Here is a 12711-nt window from a genome sequence, read left to right as displayed (position 1 = left end):
CCCTTCACTACATACGGATAAAAAGATAGAGAAATAGATAGTTGAGTGAAAATACTGAAGAAATAATATTATCTTAGGAGTCATTTCATAGCTAAAGAAAATACAGTTAAGAAGTTCGCGTTTTCGCCCGTCAGTCAGTGCGAATAAATAAAGAAAAAGAGAAATATAAAAAAAGAGTTGAAGTGCTATTAGTCAAAATCTTAGAAGTCGTCTCGTAACTAATACACAGTTAAGAAGTTCGCGTCTTCTCCCGTCAGTGAAAACAGAGAGAAGAAATAGAGAATACATAAAGAGTTCAAACACTACAATAGAAATCTTTAGAAGCCATCTCGTAACTAAGAAAGACAGTTAAAAGACTTGGCAAGACAAAAAAAAAGCTCCCCAAGAAATCACTGCAGTATAAAACAGAGGATTCATGTGATTTCGTACGCCTATGATAAGGTTGCTACTGAAAAGGAATCCCGTTAAAAAGACGTAGTGAAGCTTATGAGTGAGGCGTGGCATCTTCCTCTGGCCCCGGTGCTCAGTAGGGGAACGGGGAGGGGTGGGGGAGGTGGTGCGTCCAGCCGGGGAGGGGGGGAAGGGGGGAAGGAGGAGGGGGGCTGCTGGACGGAATATCTCGTCTTATCCAAGAGAAAAAAATATATATATATATCAGATGGGAGAGTGTTGGGAGGACTCATACAGGACGGTGTGTGTGTGTGTGTGTGTGTGTGTGTGTGTGTGTGTGTGTGTGTGTGAGCCCAACCATCATCTCTAATCAAACCTTATCGCTATTATCTCTATTATTATTATTATTATTATTATCATTTGAAGCGGTCTATCTATCTATGTATTCTCTGTGTCCCTCTCGTAATACACGTAATGTATAGCATATAGAATGTATACGTTCAACGGTGTATTATATTCTATGCATTATACGTATTGTGTGTGTGTGTGTGTGTGTGTGTGTGTGTGTGTGTGTGTGTGTGTGTGTGTGTGTGTCTAAGATGTATTTGATTCTCTGTTTGGCTGTAGGATGTATCTGAATGGTGTGTGTGTGTGTGTGTGTGTGTGTGGGTGTGTGGTTATGAATAGTGTTATTATACACACACACACACACACACACACACACACACACACACACACACACTTGAGAGAGAGAGAGAGAGAGAGAGAGAGAGAGAGAGAGAGAGAGAGAGAGAGAGAGAGAGAGAGAGAGAGAGAGAGAGAGAGAGAGAGAGAGAGAGAGAGAGAGAGAGAGAGAATAGCAAACTAACATTGCTACTCTAATAAATATATCCCATTTTCTACATAGCGACCAAAAAACAGAGAAACAGATATTATTATTATTATTATTATTATTATTATTATTATTATTATTATTATTATTATTATTATTATTATTATTATTATTATTATTATTATTATTATTATTATTACTAAGTGCGTACGGTAAAGTATATACATATATCTATATTATTATATCGTATACAGAATAATATATTGTAAAAAAACTAAACTTAAAATTAATACGACTCAATGCTATACTTCTACTTATCATTATCTCGTGTGTTATCTTATACTGTCAGAGGAGAAGAGGGAAGGAGAGAGAGAGAGAGAGAGAGAGAGAGAGAGGGGGGGGGAGGAGAGTTTTAATAGTAACGTCTCGCTCGATGGTGTGTTATCTATCGCTGTCAGAGAAGAGAAGAGGGGAGAAGGAGAGACAAGTAGGGAGAAGTGTCATGAAGAGTCTGAGGCGGGGTTCCTACTATCCTGTTTTGGCGTCACGAACCTCACCGTATGAGCGACAAAGAGATGCAGAGAGGAGAGACAAGTAGGGAGAAGTTTCATGAAGAGTCTTAGGCGGGGTTCCCACTATCCCGTTTTGGCGTCATGAACCTCCCCGTATGAGCGACGACAGCGGGAACTGAGCGGCATATTCTCATTCTCTCTATGGATATGTGGCCCCCAAGTGAAGGCGATGGGCTGTAGCTCCGAAACTAAACATAGAACATTCTGGAAGATACTCTCATTGTGATTTCCCGACAATGTTTTTTTAAGGGACAATCGGTATAACTGTTTCTAATCTTATCTGACCTGTTCAAGAGTGGGTGCCACATACCCGTACAGAGAAAACTAAGACGAGTCATTTGATTGAGAGAACATAAGATCAGAGTGAATTAGGGACGAGATGAAGATTTGAAGAAAAAAAACAAGGAATAACTCAAGAAAAGAAACCAGAGAAAGAGAAAACGAGATAAAACTAGTCATTCGTTTGGAGTAACAGGGAACAGGAAGAGACAGTTAGTTAATTATATAAAAAAAACAGCGCCAGAACGGAATAGTGGGGACCTCGCCTTCTTCGTAACGTCTCGCTATATCGCGCGACCCAATGCTACGTTACGATGTTCATGTGTTTTCGAACGGCCGCGACGCTGAACGATAAAGTCGATTCCAGGAGACGAATGTTTAGGTTCTAATCGTCCACTCCTCTGATAGTCTGTCATCAAGGAAGGACGTGAACAGAGAATTGGATGAGGAGGAGAAGGAGGAGGAAGGGGAAGGGACGGGAGGAGAAGGAGGAGCAGGTGGAGGGTGAGAAAGTGGCCGGGTTGGTGGTGATGGATGGAGGAGGAGGAGAAAAGGGAGATGAAAAAAAGAAAGGAGATAAAGGAGGAAGAGAAGGAAAATGAGAAAAAGGCGTGATTTTAACTCTCCTATTCCTCCCATTTCTTCCTTTTTATCTCTTCTCCTCTCTCCCTCTCTGGAGCGGAAGGAAGGAGAAATGGGAGATAAAGAGAAGGAAGGAAGGAGATGACCAAAAGGAGATAAAGAGGAGAAAAAAAGGAGATGAAGAAAGCCATACTACTCTATACCATTCCTCCTTCCATCTCCTTCAACTCCATTCCCTAACCACCACCACCACCACCACCACCACCTCCCCCCCTTCTCCAGGTAAAGGCAGTGAGTGAGTGGAGGAAGTTTTGGTGTTGTGACGCTGTGACCTTTCTATAGTAACGCGCTAGTAAAGACTTGACAATAATATAGAGCCTTGTTTGACTTTCCCATGGTTATTAGTATTAAGGGTGTGGTATAGTGGAGGATGAAAGGAATGAAGGTAGTAGTAGTAGTAGTAGTAGTAGTAGAGGGAAGGAAGGAGAGAAAGAATGGAAGGAAGGAAAGGAAGAAAAGAAAGAAATGAATGAATATATAATGTATGGAAGGAAGGAAGGAAGGAAGGCAGAAAGAAAAAAAGGAAGAAAGAAAGAAATGAAGGAAGGAAAAAAAATAAGAAAGGAAGGAAGGAAGGAGGGAAGAATGGAAAGAGAGAAAAAGAAAGGAAGAGAGAAAGGAAGAAAGATATAAACAAAGAAACAAAAAAAAGAAAAAGACTTTAGGGAAGGAAGGAAGGAAGGAAGGAGGGAAGGAAGGAGGCAAGAAGAGTCCCGTTTTCTGTGATGGCTAGAGCTCCTGGATATTATTTTAAGGCTAACTACTCTGGAATTATTTTCAAGGGGTAACTATTCCAATATTTGTCTCTTTCATATTTTAATCCTAGTGAGCAAAAAATTATCATACTCATCAAGATATATACAACTTGTGTGTGTGTGTGTGTGTGTGTGTGTGTGTGTGTGTGTGTGTGTGTTCTGTCATCAGTGTTATATTATCATCCAAATTGAAATACATAATTGACGAGCCCAACGCCTCTCATTACGTCTGTCCGGTCTGCTGCCTGATTGAATTAACGTGTGTGTGTGTGTGTGGGTGGGTGTGGGTGTGTGGGTGTGTGGGGGGGGCTACTACTACTACTACTACTACTACTACTACTACTACTACTACTACTTCATTATTTATATACTCCGCCAATGCTACACGTTTCCCTGCCACACAAAACACATAAATAACATAATCTGCATGGCGCTAATTGTCCACGCGATCATAAATCATTCCCTTTGGTCCTTACATAACGCGTTCTTCTTCACTTGCCTTCCTTCCCTACCTCCCTCCTTCCTTTCCTTCCTTCCTTCCTTTCTTTCTTTCTTCCTTCCTTCCTTCCTTTCATCCTGCCTTCCTTCCGTCCCTCCCTCCTTCCTTTCTGTCTTCCTTCCTTCCTTTCATCCTTGCTTCCTCTCCTCCTCCCTTCTTTTGGTTTGGTATTAGGAATCATTATCACACACACACACACACACACACACACACACACACACACACACACACACACACACACACACACACATGCACACCTCAGGGACCTTTAACAATCTCTCTCTCTCTCTCTCTCTCTCTCTCTCTCTCTCTCTCTCTCTCTCTCTCTCTCTCTCTCTCTCTCTCTCTCTCCATTTTTCCTCTTCTCTCCTCCTCCTCCTCTTTCCTTCCTCCTCCTCCTTCTCTCCTCCTCCTCCTTTCTCCTCCTCCCTTCCTCCTCCCCGTTTTCTGTGCCTTATTTCCTCTTCTTGCTCCTCCCCTCTCTCCTCCTTCTTCTCCTTCTTTCTCTCCTGCATCCTCTTCCCTTTTCCTCCTCTTCCCTCTCCTTTTCTTCTTCCTCCTCCTCCTCCTCTTCCTTTTCGTCCTCGTCCTCACACACACACACACACACACACACACACACACACACACACACACACACACAGCTCCCCCCCCCCCCCTCCACCAAGTACACACACGCTGGTTTACGATAGAAAGAAAAGAGAAAAAAAGGTTTAGATTAAGGGAAAAAGAAACTAGATCAATTTGGGTGCATTATCTTTTTTATTAATTTCTACAAGGGAAGGGAAGGGAAGTATGTGTGTGTGTGTGTGTGTGTGTGTGTGTGTGTGTGTGTGTGTGTGTGTGTGTGTGTGTGTGTGTGTGTGTGGGAGTTGATATGCATTATTATAATTATAAAAAGTTAAATTATTTAAATTTAATTTGTATTAAAATTTAGCATAAATGAGAGAGAGAGAGAGAGAGAGAGAGAGAGAGAGAGTTGTAGATAGAGAGAGAGAGAGAGAGAGAGAGAGAGAGAGAGAGAGAGAGAGAGAGAGAGAGAGAGAGATACAAACATACATACATACATACATGCACGGACAAACAGACATATAGACAGAAAGACATGGAGACAGACAGAGACAGAAAGACAAAGAAAAAGACAAGGTGTTAATGGAAGCGAGTATACACATATCATCGGTGGTGGAGAAAAAGAGGGAGGATATCAGTAATGTAATGTCTTATCAATGCACGGATAAAATAAAGAGATAAGAAGAGACGATAACGATAGACAGATGACATAGCAGCAGATGTAGCCTACTAACGGTGGACGTGGCTGCGGTGGTGGTGGTGATAGAAATTTGACCCAGGGTTAGTGATTATATGCAAGTTCTGGTGGTGTGACCTGGGCATGGTAATCGTGTTGTATGACAGTGTTGGCGATAACAATAATGACAGTTGTGAGTGTTGGGACCAAATCTGGCAGTGCTGAGTGTTTGTGACAGGTGATAGGATGGCAGTTTCGATGGTGTTGCTTCATTATAAAGGAGATTATAATGATAGTGATGATGGCGATTAATGGTGATAATGGTTGCGGACAGTTTTGGCGACTAATGGTAAAAGATGCGTTGGTAGTGGTGAATCTTCAAAGTGTAGGCTTCTATCTGTGGTCATGCTGCTGAGAGATGTATATATTGAAGATGGCTGATGATAATTCACATGGAGGAGTTAGAATATAAAAGTTATTTGAATAATGTTCTTCCTGGTGCTACCTACTTAGCTAATAGTGTTTTGTTCTGAAGCAGTCCTAACTTTGTGTTGTTTCCTCTCTCTCTGTTATGAGTCTGAGGGCTCTGTAGCGTATATATATGCTCTATAGCAGAAAGAGTAACTATTTTGTCGTTGTGTTTAACAGCATACAAAGTGATGCTGAGGTTATATTGCGCCACACTTTCCTCCGAAATTAAGATTAGTTCATGCTTTTCTAGCATTTAAAGTTGAAAAATTACTCCAAGAATTTAAGCCTCTTATGGTGATACCGATCCTGATGATATTGACTTTTCCCCTCTGTTGTCTTTTCAGTCATTAGAAAAATCTTTGCCACTAAACTGACAGCCGTATTTAGAGTTTAATTAATATGACGTCGTAGCTTTCCAACTTGTTGGGTTACTACTGAGCTAACTATTATCCTCAAGAATTGTAGCTACAGCTCCATTTAGACCACAAGAAAATATAATAGAATATTACACTCAAGGGCATTAAGTGTAAAATAATTATTATTATTTTCTTCTGGTATGGAAACATTGTTTCCAACTGTATCCCAAGTGTTTTAATTAAACGGTTTCCCAACTGTAAACTGTGTGGAAATATTTGGGAAACTACTGGGAAGCAATGTTTCCAAACTTTTTCCAAACATTTGAGAAACAGTTGGGAAACAGTTTCAACGTTTATTTTTTCCCATTCAGAATGGGAAACACTGAGTGAACGTTTTTTTGTTTGTGTGTGTGTGTGTGTGTGTGTGTGTGTGTGTGTGTGTGTGTGTGTGTGTGTGTGTGTGTGTGTGTGTGTGTGTGTGTGTGTGTGTGTGTATATATATATATATATATATATATATATATATATATATATATATATATATATATATATATATATATATATATATATACTCTGCATTATTCGAAAAAGCAATGAATGCATAATATAATAAATAGGATAGTAGATACATCAGGAAATTATTCATGTAATACCTTATTCAATGCAATGCCAGATAAGCACAGATTAAAGTCCTCTTTAAGCCCGCTTGATTTCTCTTTCAGATTATCTTAAAGTATCGAAGGCTAAGACGGAAGTAAAGAAATAGAGGTGGATCCAAGATGGAGGAGATTCTAATCTTACAAATGGGAGGTAAGCTTTTTGATTTTTTTTAAGGAGTGGAATTTGTTAAACAGTATATGATTACGCAATAAGAGAGAAAGAAACGCAAACACATTGAAACATCAACAGCAAAATGCATACAACAGTTAACTTGATTAAACAACAGAAGTTATACAAGACGTTCTTACAATAAACATAACTAAGTAAAGAAAACGTAGTTTAGATAAAAGTTATAATATATAGTTTGCACTTACATAGCCAAACGAAAAATGTCAATATCAGGGAAATGCACACTTTTTAATGACGTTCTCTTTTGCTTACTTTTGGGGAAAAAATAATGTTTAAAGAAAGTTTACTCACACATTTTGCGTCACTAATACTTAGTTAGAGATTCTCACATTTACCTGAGATATATTCGTGACTAACATCCACAGATTCATCATCCGCGGATTTAAATATCCACGGGATAGCTCGTTGGTATTAACCAAATAGGTAGGATTAAGAGGCGGCGGCGCGCGCTGGGTTATCACGAGGGTGTGACAGGAAGAAGTGAAGTTTGTTTGCGCCTGGCCAACGCCCAGGATTGATTGGAAGCCGCCGCGCCTAAATGTTTTGATCAATAATCATCATAAGTATGATGTGAAAAAAAAAGTGTTGCATTCTCTCTCTCTCTCTCTCTCTCTCTATTTATTCTCTCTCTTCTCTTCTCTCTCTCTCTCTCTCACTCTCTCTCTCTCTCTCTCTCTCTCTCTCTCTCTCTCTCTCTGTTGTCCGTCTCTCCTCTCTCTCTCTTCACCTCTCTCTCTCTCTCTCTCTCATCACCATCAACATCAACCACCACCAGATAGGGGTATGCCTATGCTCCTCCTACATCGCTCTTTTGGAGATGTACATCAGCACCTACCCTATATATGAATACAAAAACACACAAAAATACTCTAAAAAACCTCTCCTCCAAACACAACATGTTCACTGCCACACTCATCTCCAAAACTGCCTCTCTCAATCACAAATCATCAATAGAATCCATGGCATTCTAACAAAATATGAAAACACACGAACGCGTCATCATACCTAAAGCAGCATAACCACAAAAACAAAGAAACAAGAAAAAAAAAAAGCATCCCGAAAAAGACAGAAAGAAGGACCTTTTTCACAGGGACCGACGAAAAGACGAACAGGAGGGGGACGCCAACACCAACACTCTGTTGAAAAAACGTCCATAGAACATACCCGCAGGCCGATCATCAACAGGTAGACCATATCGTACACTTTCTGGAACAAGACATCACTAACGAAGATATCCACAACATAATAAAATCGATGAAAAACACCAGCCCAGGAAGCAGTGGGATTAGTAAAAGGATATTAAAACAGCTCCCAGACAGCGCAGTCACCAAACTCCGTCACATCTTGAACACAACACTCAAACTAGGCTACTTCCGAACAGATTTAAAGAAGCCACACTGACTTTAATTCCCAAATCCGGAAAATCCCCATACCTGGTAACAAACTACAGACCAATCTCATTACAGTACTAGAGGTGCCCGGTAAAATCTTCGAAAAAAATCTGAACTTCCGGTTAAGACTACACCTAGAGGAAAACAAGTCCCACTACCCCCTGCAATTTGGGTTCAGGCAGAGCCGAGGAACATCGCACGCTCTCGCCATAACAGCAGAGACAATAGCGCAGAGGAAGGCTGACAAGGGGCAGTGCCACGTTGTCATGAGAGACATCACGAAAGCGTTCGACAAAGTCTGGCACCTAGGTTGAAAGTACAAAATCCTTCAGCTCGATCTCCCTGCCTCTCTAGAAATGCTACTATCTGGTCCCTCTAAACGAAAAAATGAGTAAAAATCATCACTCACACAAACCATTTCATAGTACATATCAAAGCATTTGTAATCAGTTTATGCATCCTCTATTTTTGGGGGTTTATATCATGGCACAAATTTGGCCCGTCGCTGCTACCGGGTTGAATTTTTCAAGATTTTTGGTATTTTTTATTTCTATTTATATGACGACATTTTATCCGGACCCTTAAAAGCTTTACAGTAATATCTTCTTATTCGGGAGCTTTTCCTCTTTTCTTACTTATTACGGTGCTGTCGTTATTGAAATAGGTGGTTGTATTTATTGTTGTTTTATCACCTTTGAAAACTGATCAGTATGAGCGACATTATCTGTCATGACATTCAGCTCTCTTCCCTCTTTTCTTTTACTGTGTGGGACTTACTGTTACGAGGCTTCCTCCAGGCACCATCGATAAGGACTATCCGAAGACGAAGGGAGGGCGCGCCTTCGAAGTTGGCGAGCCTTCGGTGCGGCGAGTGCTGGCCCGTCTGCGTCCAGCCCGCTCCATCATCACCTCCCTTGATACCGTGTGCAGGAAGGACAGCCTCGACCTCACCGAGGACGACAGGTACAGAAAAGTTTAATTTTGTCATCTTGTCCATAAGAATTTTACCTCACCCTCGGCAAAAACGAAAACGCCCCGCACAGAACCAAACATATGACCATTCCGGCCGCCTTGAATAGGAGTTTTGTCCAAATCAATAATCCAAGACCCACAATACTCAGCATAATTTTTGTCGGTGGGCGCTGACTGACACCGTTATTGCTGAAAACAATCATCTGCCACTTGGAAAGCATTTTAAGATTAGAGAACGCATATAGATTCTCCCGAGCACAGTCGACGCTCAGGTGACCGACCTTCGCCAAAGCCTTTCAAACTATTTCGCTTAGGAGCCTTCCAAACCTAGCTGCTCCAACAGAGGATAGGTGCAAACAGTCCCTTTATACTAAAACAGATGCCCTGGTCGTAGAAATGTTCCCAGGAATCAAAGAAACCTGAGTGGGGTTTCCTGCGGTGTCCTAAGGCGGTTATTAATTAAGGCTGAAATTCTTGATTTTAGTAAGGCCTTCGATAAGGTACCTCACCAGAGACTGTTAAATAAAGTCAGGGCTCATGGAATAGGAGGGAAGGTTTATGATTGGATTAGGGCGTGGATTTGCGACAGGAAACAGATGATTACCATTAACGGTAAAAAACATCCGAATGGGGTAATGTTACCAGTGGGGTTCCTCAAGGTTCAGTCTTAGGCCTGCTTTTATTCATTATCTATCATCAATGACATAGACAATGGGATAACTAGTGACATGGGTAAATTTGAGGATGACACCAAAATAGGACGCACTATGTAGTGCTAGAGCACTACAGGAAGATCTCAACAAACTGTCAGCCTGGTCAGAGAAATGGCAGATGAATTTTAACATTACCAAGTGTAGCGTACTTAGTGTAAGAACTTGCAACCCATTACACGGGTATAGTTTGGACTCCACAGCGATAGGTAGAGTAGAGTGTGAAAGGGATTTGGGAGTGTTAGTGAACTCTGACCTAAAACTAAGGAAGCAATGTATTAATGCGAGGAATAGGGCTAACAGGGCATTAAGCTTTATTAACAGGACGGTAACCAACAAAAGTGCAGAGGTCATCCTCAGACTCTATTTAGCGTTAGTTAGGCCACACTTAGATTATGAAGTTCAGTTTTGGTGCCCACGCTACAGAATGGACATCAACTTGCTTGAATCAGTTCAGAGGAGGATGACCAAGATGATTCAGGGGCTGAGGAACCTCCCATATCAAGATAGGCTGAAACATCATCAACTTACATTCACTAGAAAGGCGAAGAGTGCGGGGAGATCTGATAGAAGTATTCAAATAGGTCAAGGGTTACAACAAAGGCGATATAAGTAAAGTACTGAGAATTAGCCAGCAGGATAGAACACGCAGTAATGGATTTAAATTAGAAAAGTATAGATTCAGGAGGGAAATAGGCAGGCATTGGTTTAGTAATAGGGTGGTGGGGAAATGGAATAGACTCAGTAATCACATAGTGAGTGCAGGGACGATAGCTTGTTTTAAGAGTAGACGTGATAGCTACATGGACGAGGATGACAGGTGGTAGTGGGAGGGAATCTGGAGCTGCCCTGTATAGGCCATTTGGCCTCTTGCAGTCTCCCTATGTTCTTATGTTCTTATGTTTTCTCAGACACTCACTGGTTGCTCGGGTGACGGAGGCCAATCAGACGCGAGTGGTGGTGACTCATGGCACTGACTCCCTCATCGACACAGCTACGCATCTGGCCAAGCACTTGCCGCAACGTGACGTCAATGCCAAGACTATTGTGTTCACGGGAGCACACACCCCGGAGAAGTTCAGGTGAGCGCGATGACCCTGGTTAAGCCTCGGCACAGTGACACCTAACAGCGTGCTAGCGCTGAACCAAATAAAAGATGTTGGACGGGTGATATGCTTTTACCAGCAGAGTCAATGGTACTGAAAATATTTTTTGTGTGACTAATTTAAGAAAATAAAAGAAAAATACGGTACGTATATCTGGAATAAATTCCCGTGTTTGGACACACACACATACACACACACACACACACACACACACACACACACACACACACACACACACACACACACACACACACACACACACACACACCGCTCCGGTAGCTCATTGGTAGAGCGCTGCGGTGCCAGGCTCAATGGTCTGGCAGGCGGAGGTTTCAGCCCTGATCAGGCTGATTTTTCCACTGACAGAGGAGCGGTTACTGTCAAAAGAGCAGTAAGGATGAACGATAGATGACAGAAAGAGATGCAACATTGCGGCGGAATTTAAGAGGTAGAAGACTGAAGAGGAGTTGATGAGGTGAAGGGCCTTTGACTCCTCTCTATCCAAGAGAGCTGTGTGTGTGTGTGTGTGTGTGGAGTCCCCCCACACATGAAATGCATAATCCATACGAGGGTGGACAAGGCCCCTGTATATGGACAGATTCTGGAAGAGGGAAAAGAACCTGCCTGACCTCGAGGAAGCTGATTTAGCGAGAGAGGAGATATGCAGTTTCCAGTTAAGATTTTGAGTTCAGGATAAACCAAGAATCGTTTATTGTAGAAAACGGTGACAGCTGTGTGTTATCGAGGAATGAGAAGTTTTTGGAAGAATGTGTCGAGTTGACAGGTGGAGAAACTGAGTTTTTGAGGCATTGAAGGCCACCAAGTTCCTTCTGCCCCATTCAGAAATGATAGCAAGATCTGAGGTTAAGCGTTCTGCAGCGTCCAGCCTAGAATCACGTAACTCTTGTAGAGAGGGTCTTCTGTTAATATATGTTGTGTAATGCAGAGTAAAGTCATCAGTGTAGGAGTGCATAGGAGTTTGTTTTGGAGAGATCCTTAGCATGTGTGTGTGTGTGTGTGTGTGTGTGTGTGTGTGTGTGTGTGTGTGTGTGTGTGTGTGTGTGTGTGTGTGTGATTAAAATGTCTATTAGTTATTTTACTTCTAACGAATATGTTTGACCATGTAACCTATTGTTAAACTCTCTCTCTCTCTCTCTCTCCAGGGACTCAGATGCAGACTTCAACATCGGGGTAGCCATTGGGGCGGTGCAGGCGGTCGGCCCTGGAGTATGGGTGACCATGAATGGGATTTTGCTGCATTGGGACCGCGTAGAGCGGGACGACACCGGGCAATTTGTGCCTCGTAGACGTCAACTGTCAGTTACTGTGTAAACCACTGCCTCTATTTTAACGTCGTTTCGTTCTTTTCCTTCTCTTCTTCCTTATTCCTCTTCTTCTCATGAAGATACAGATTTCTTCTCTCTCTCTACTCACCCTTTCCCAAGTCTTTTCTCCCCTCCTTTGTTTTAGTTGGTATGGTTGATTTGTTATGTATCTCCTACTCCTTAATACCCTCTTTATAAGCTTATAATCCTAGAAGCACATATTTTCTCCTCATCCTTTTCCTTTTTTCGCCATCCGTTATCTTCGTTATTCTATAGTTCCTTCTCCATTTAATAAAAGTGTAGTGACAACACAAAA

The 12711-nt window shown here is 41.8% G+C and overlaps 1 protein-coding gene across 2 annotated transcripts; it reads left to right on the top strand.

Annotated features, from left to right (window-relative positions):
- Window positions 1–5239: 5239 nt before the first annotated feature.
- On the top strand, window positions 5240–12711 carry LOC127009467 (uncharacterized). Of its 2 annotated transcripts, none has more exons than XM_050882562.1 (5): window positions 5240–5319; window positions 6765–6852; window positions 9080–9245; window positions 10876–11046; window positions 12234–12711. In XM_050882562.1, the coding sequence occupies exons 2-5, from the start codon at window positions 6822–6824 to the stop codon at window positions 12400–12402; spliced, it is 537 nt and encodes a 178-aa protein (XP_050738519.1). In that variant the 5' UTR covers window positions 5240–5319; window positions 6765–6821; the 3' UTR covers window positions 12403–12711. The 2 variants fall into 2 exon arrangements, with proteins under 2 accessions (XP_050738519.1, XP_050738520.1); XM_050882563.1 differs by lacking the exon at window positions 5240–5319 and adding an exon at window positions 5339–5362.

Source organism: Eriocheir sinensis, chromosome 41 (genome assembly GCF_024679095.1).
Source record: "Eriocheir sinensis breed Jianghai 21 chromosome 41, ASM2467909v1, whole genome shotgun sequence".
Taxonomy (NCBI): Eukaryota; Metazoa; Arthropoda; class Malacostraca; order Decapoda; family Varunidae; genus Eriocheir; species Eriocheir sinensis.
This window is presented reverse-complemented; position numbering and strand designations above follow the sequence as displayed.

What these genes read in the sequence shown, in the direction of transcription:
- LOC127009467 (XM_050882562.1), top strand. Translation starts at nt 6,822, where the DNA reads ATGGAGGAGATTCTAATCTTACAAATGGGAG. An exon ending in TCTAATCTTACAAATGGGAG is followed by an intron (nt 6,853 to 9,079) that starts GTAAGCTTTTTG and finishes GGCTTCCTCCAG; the next exon opens with GCACCATCGATAAGGACTAT. An exon ending in GACCTCACCGAGGACGACAG is followed by an intron (nt 9,246 to 10,875) that starts GTACAGAAAAGT and finishes ATGTTTTCTCAG; the next exon opens with ACACTCACTGGTTGCTCGGG.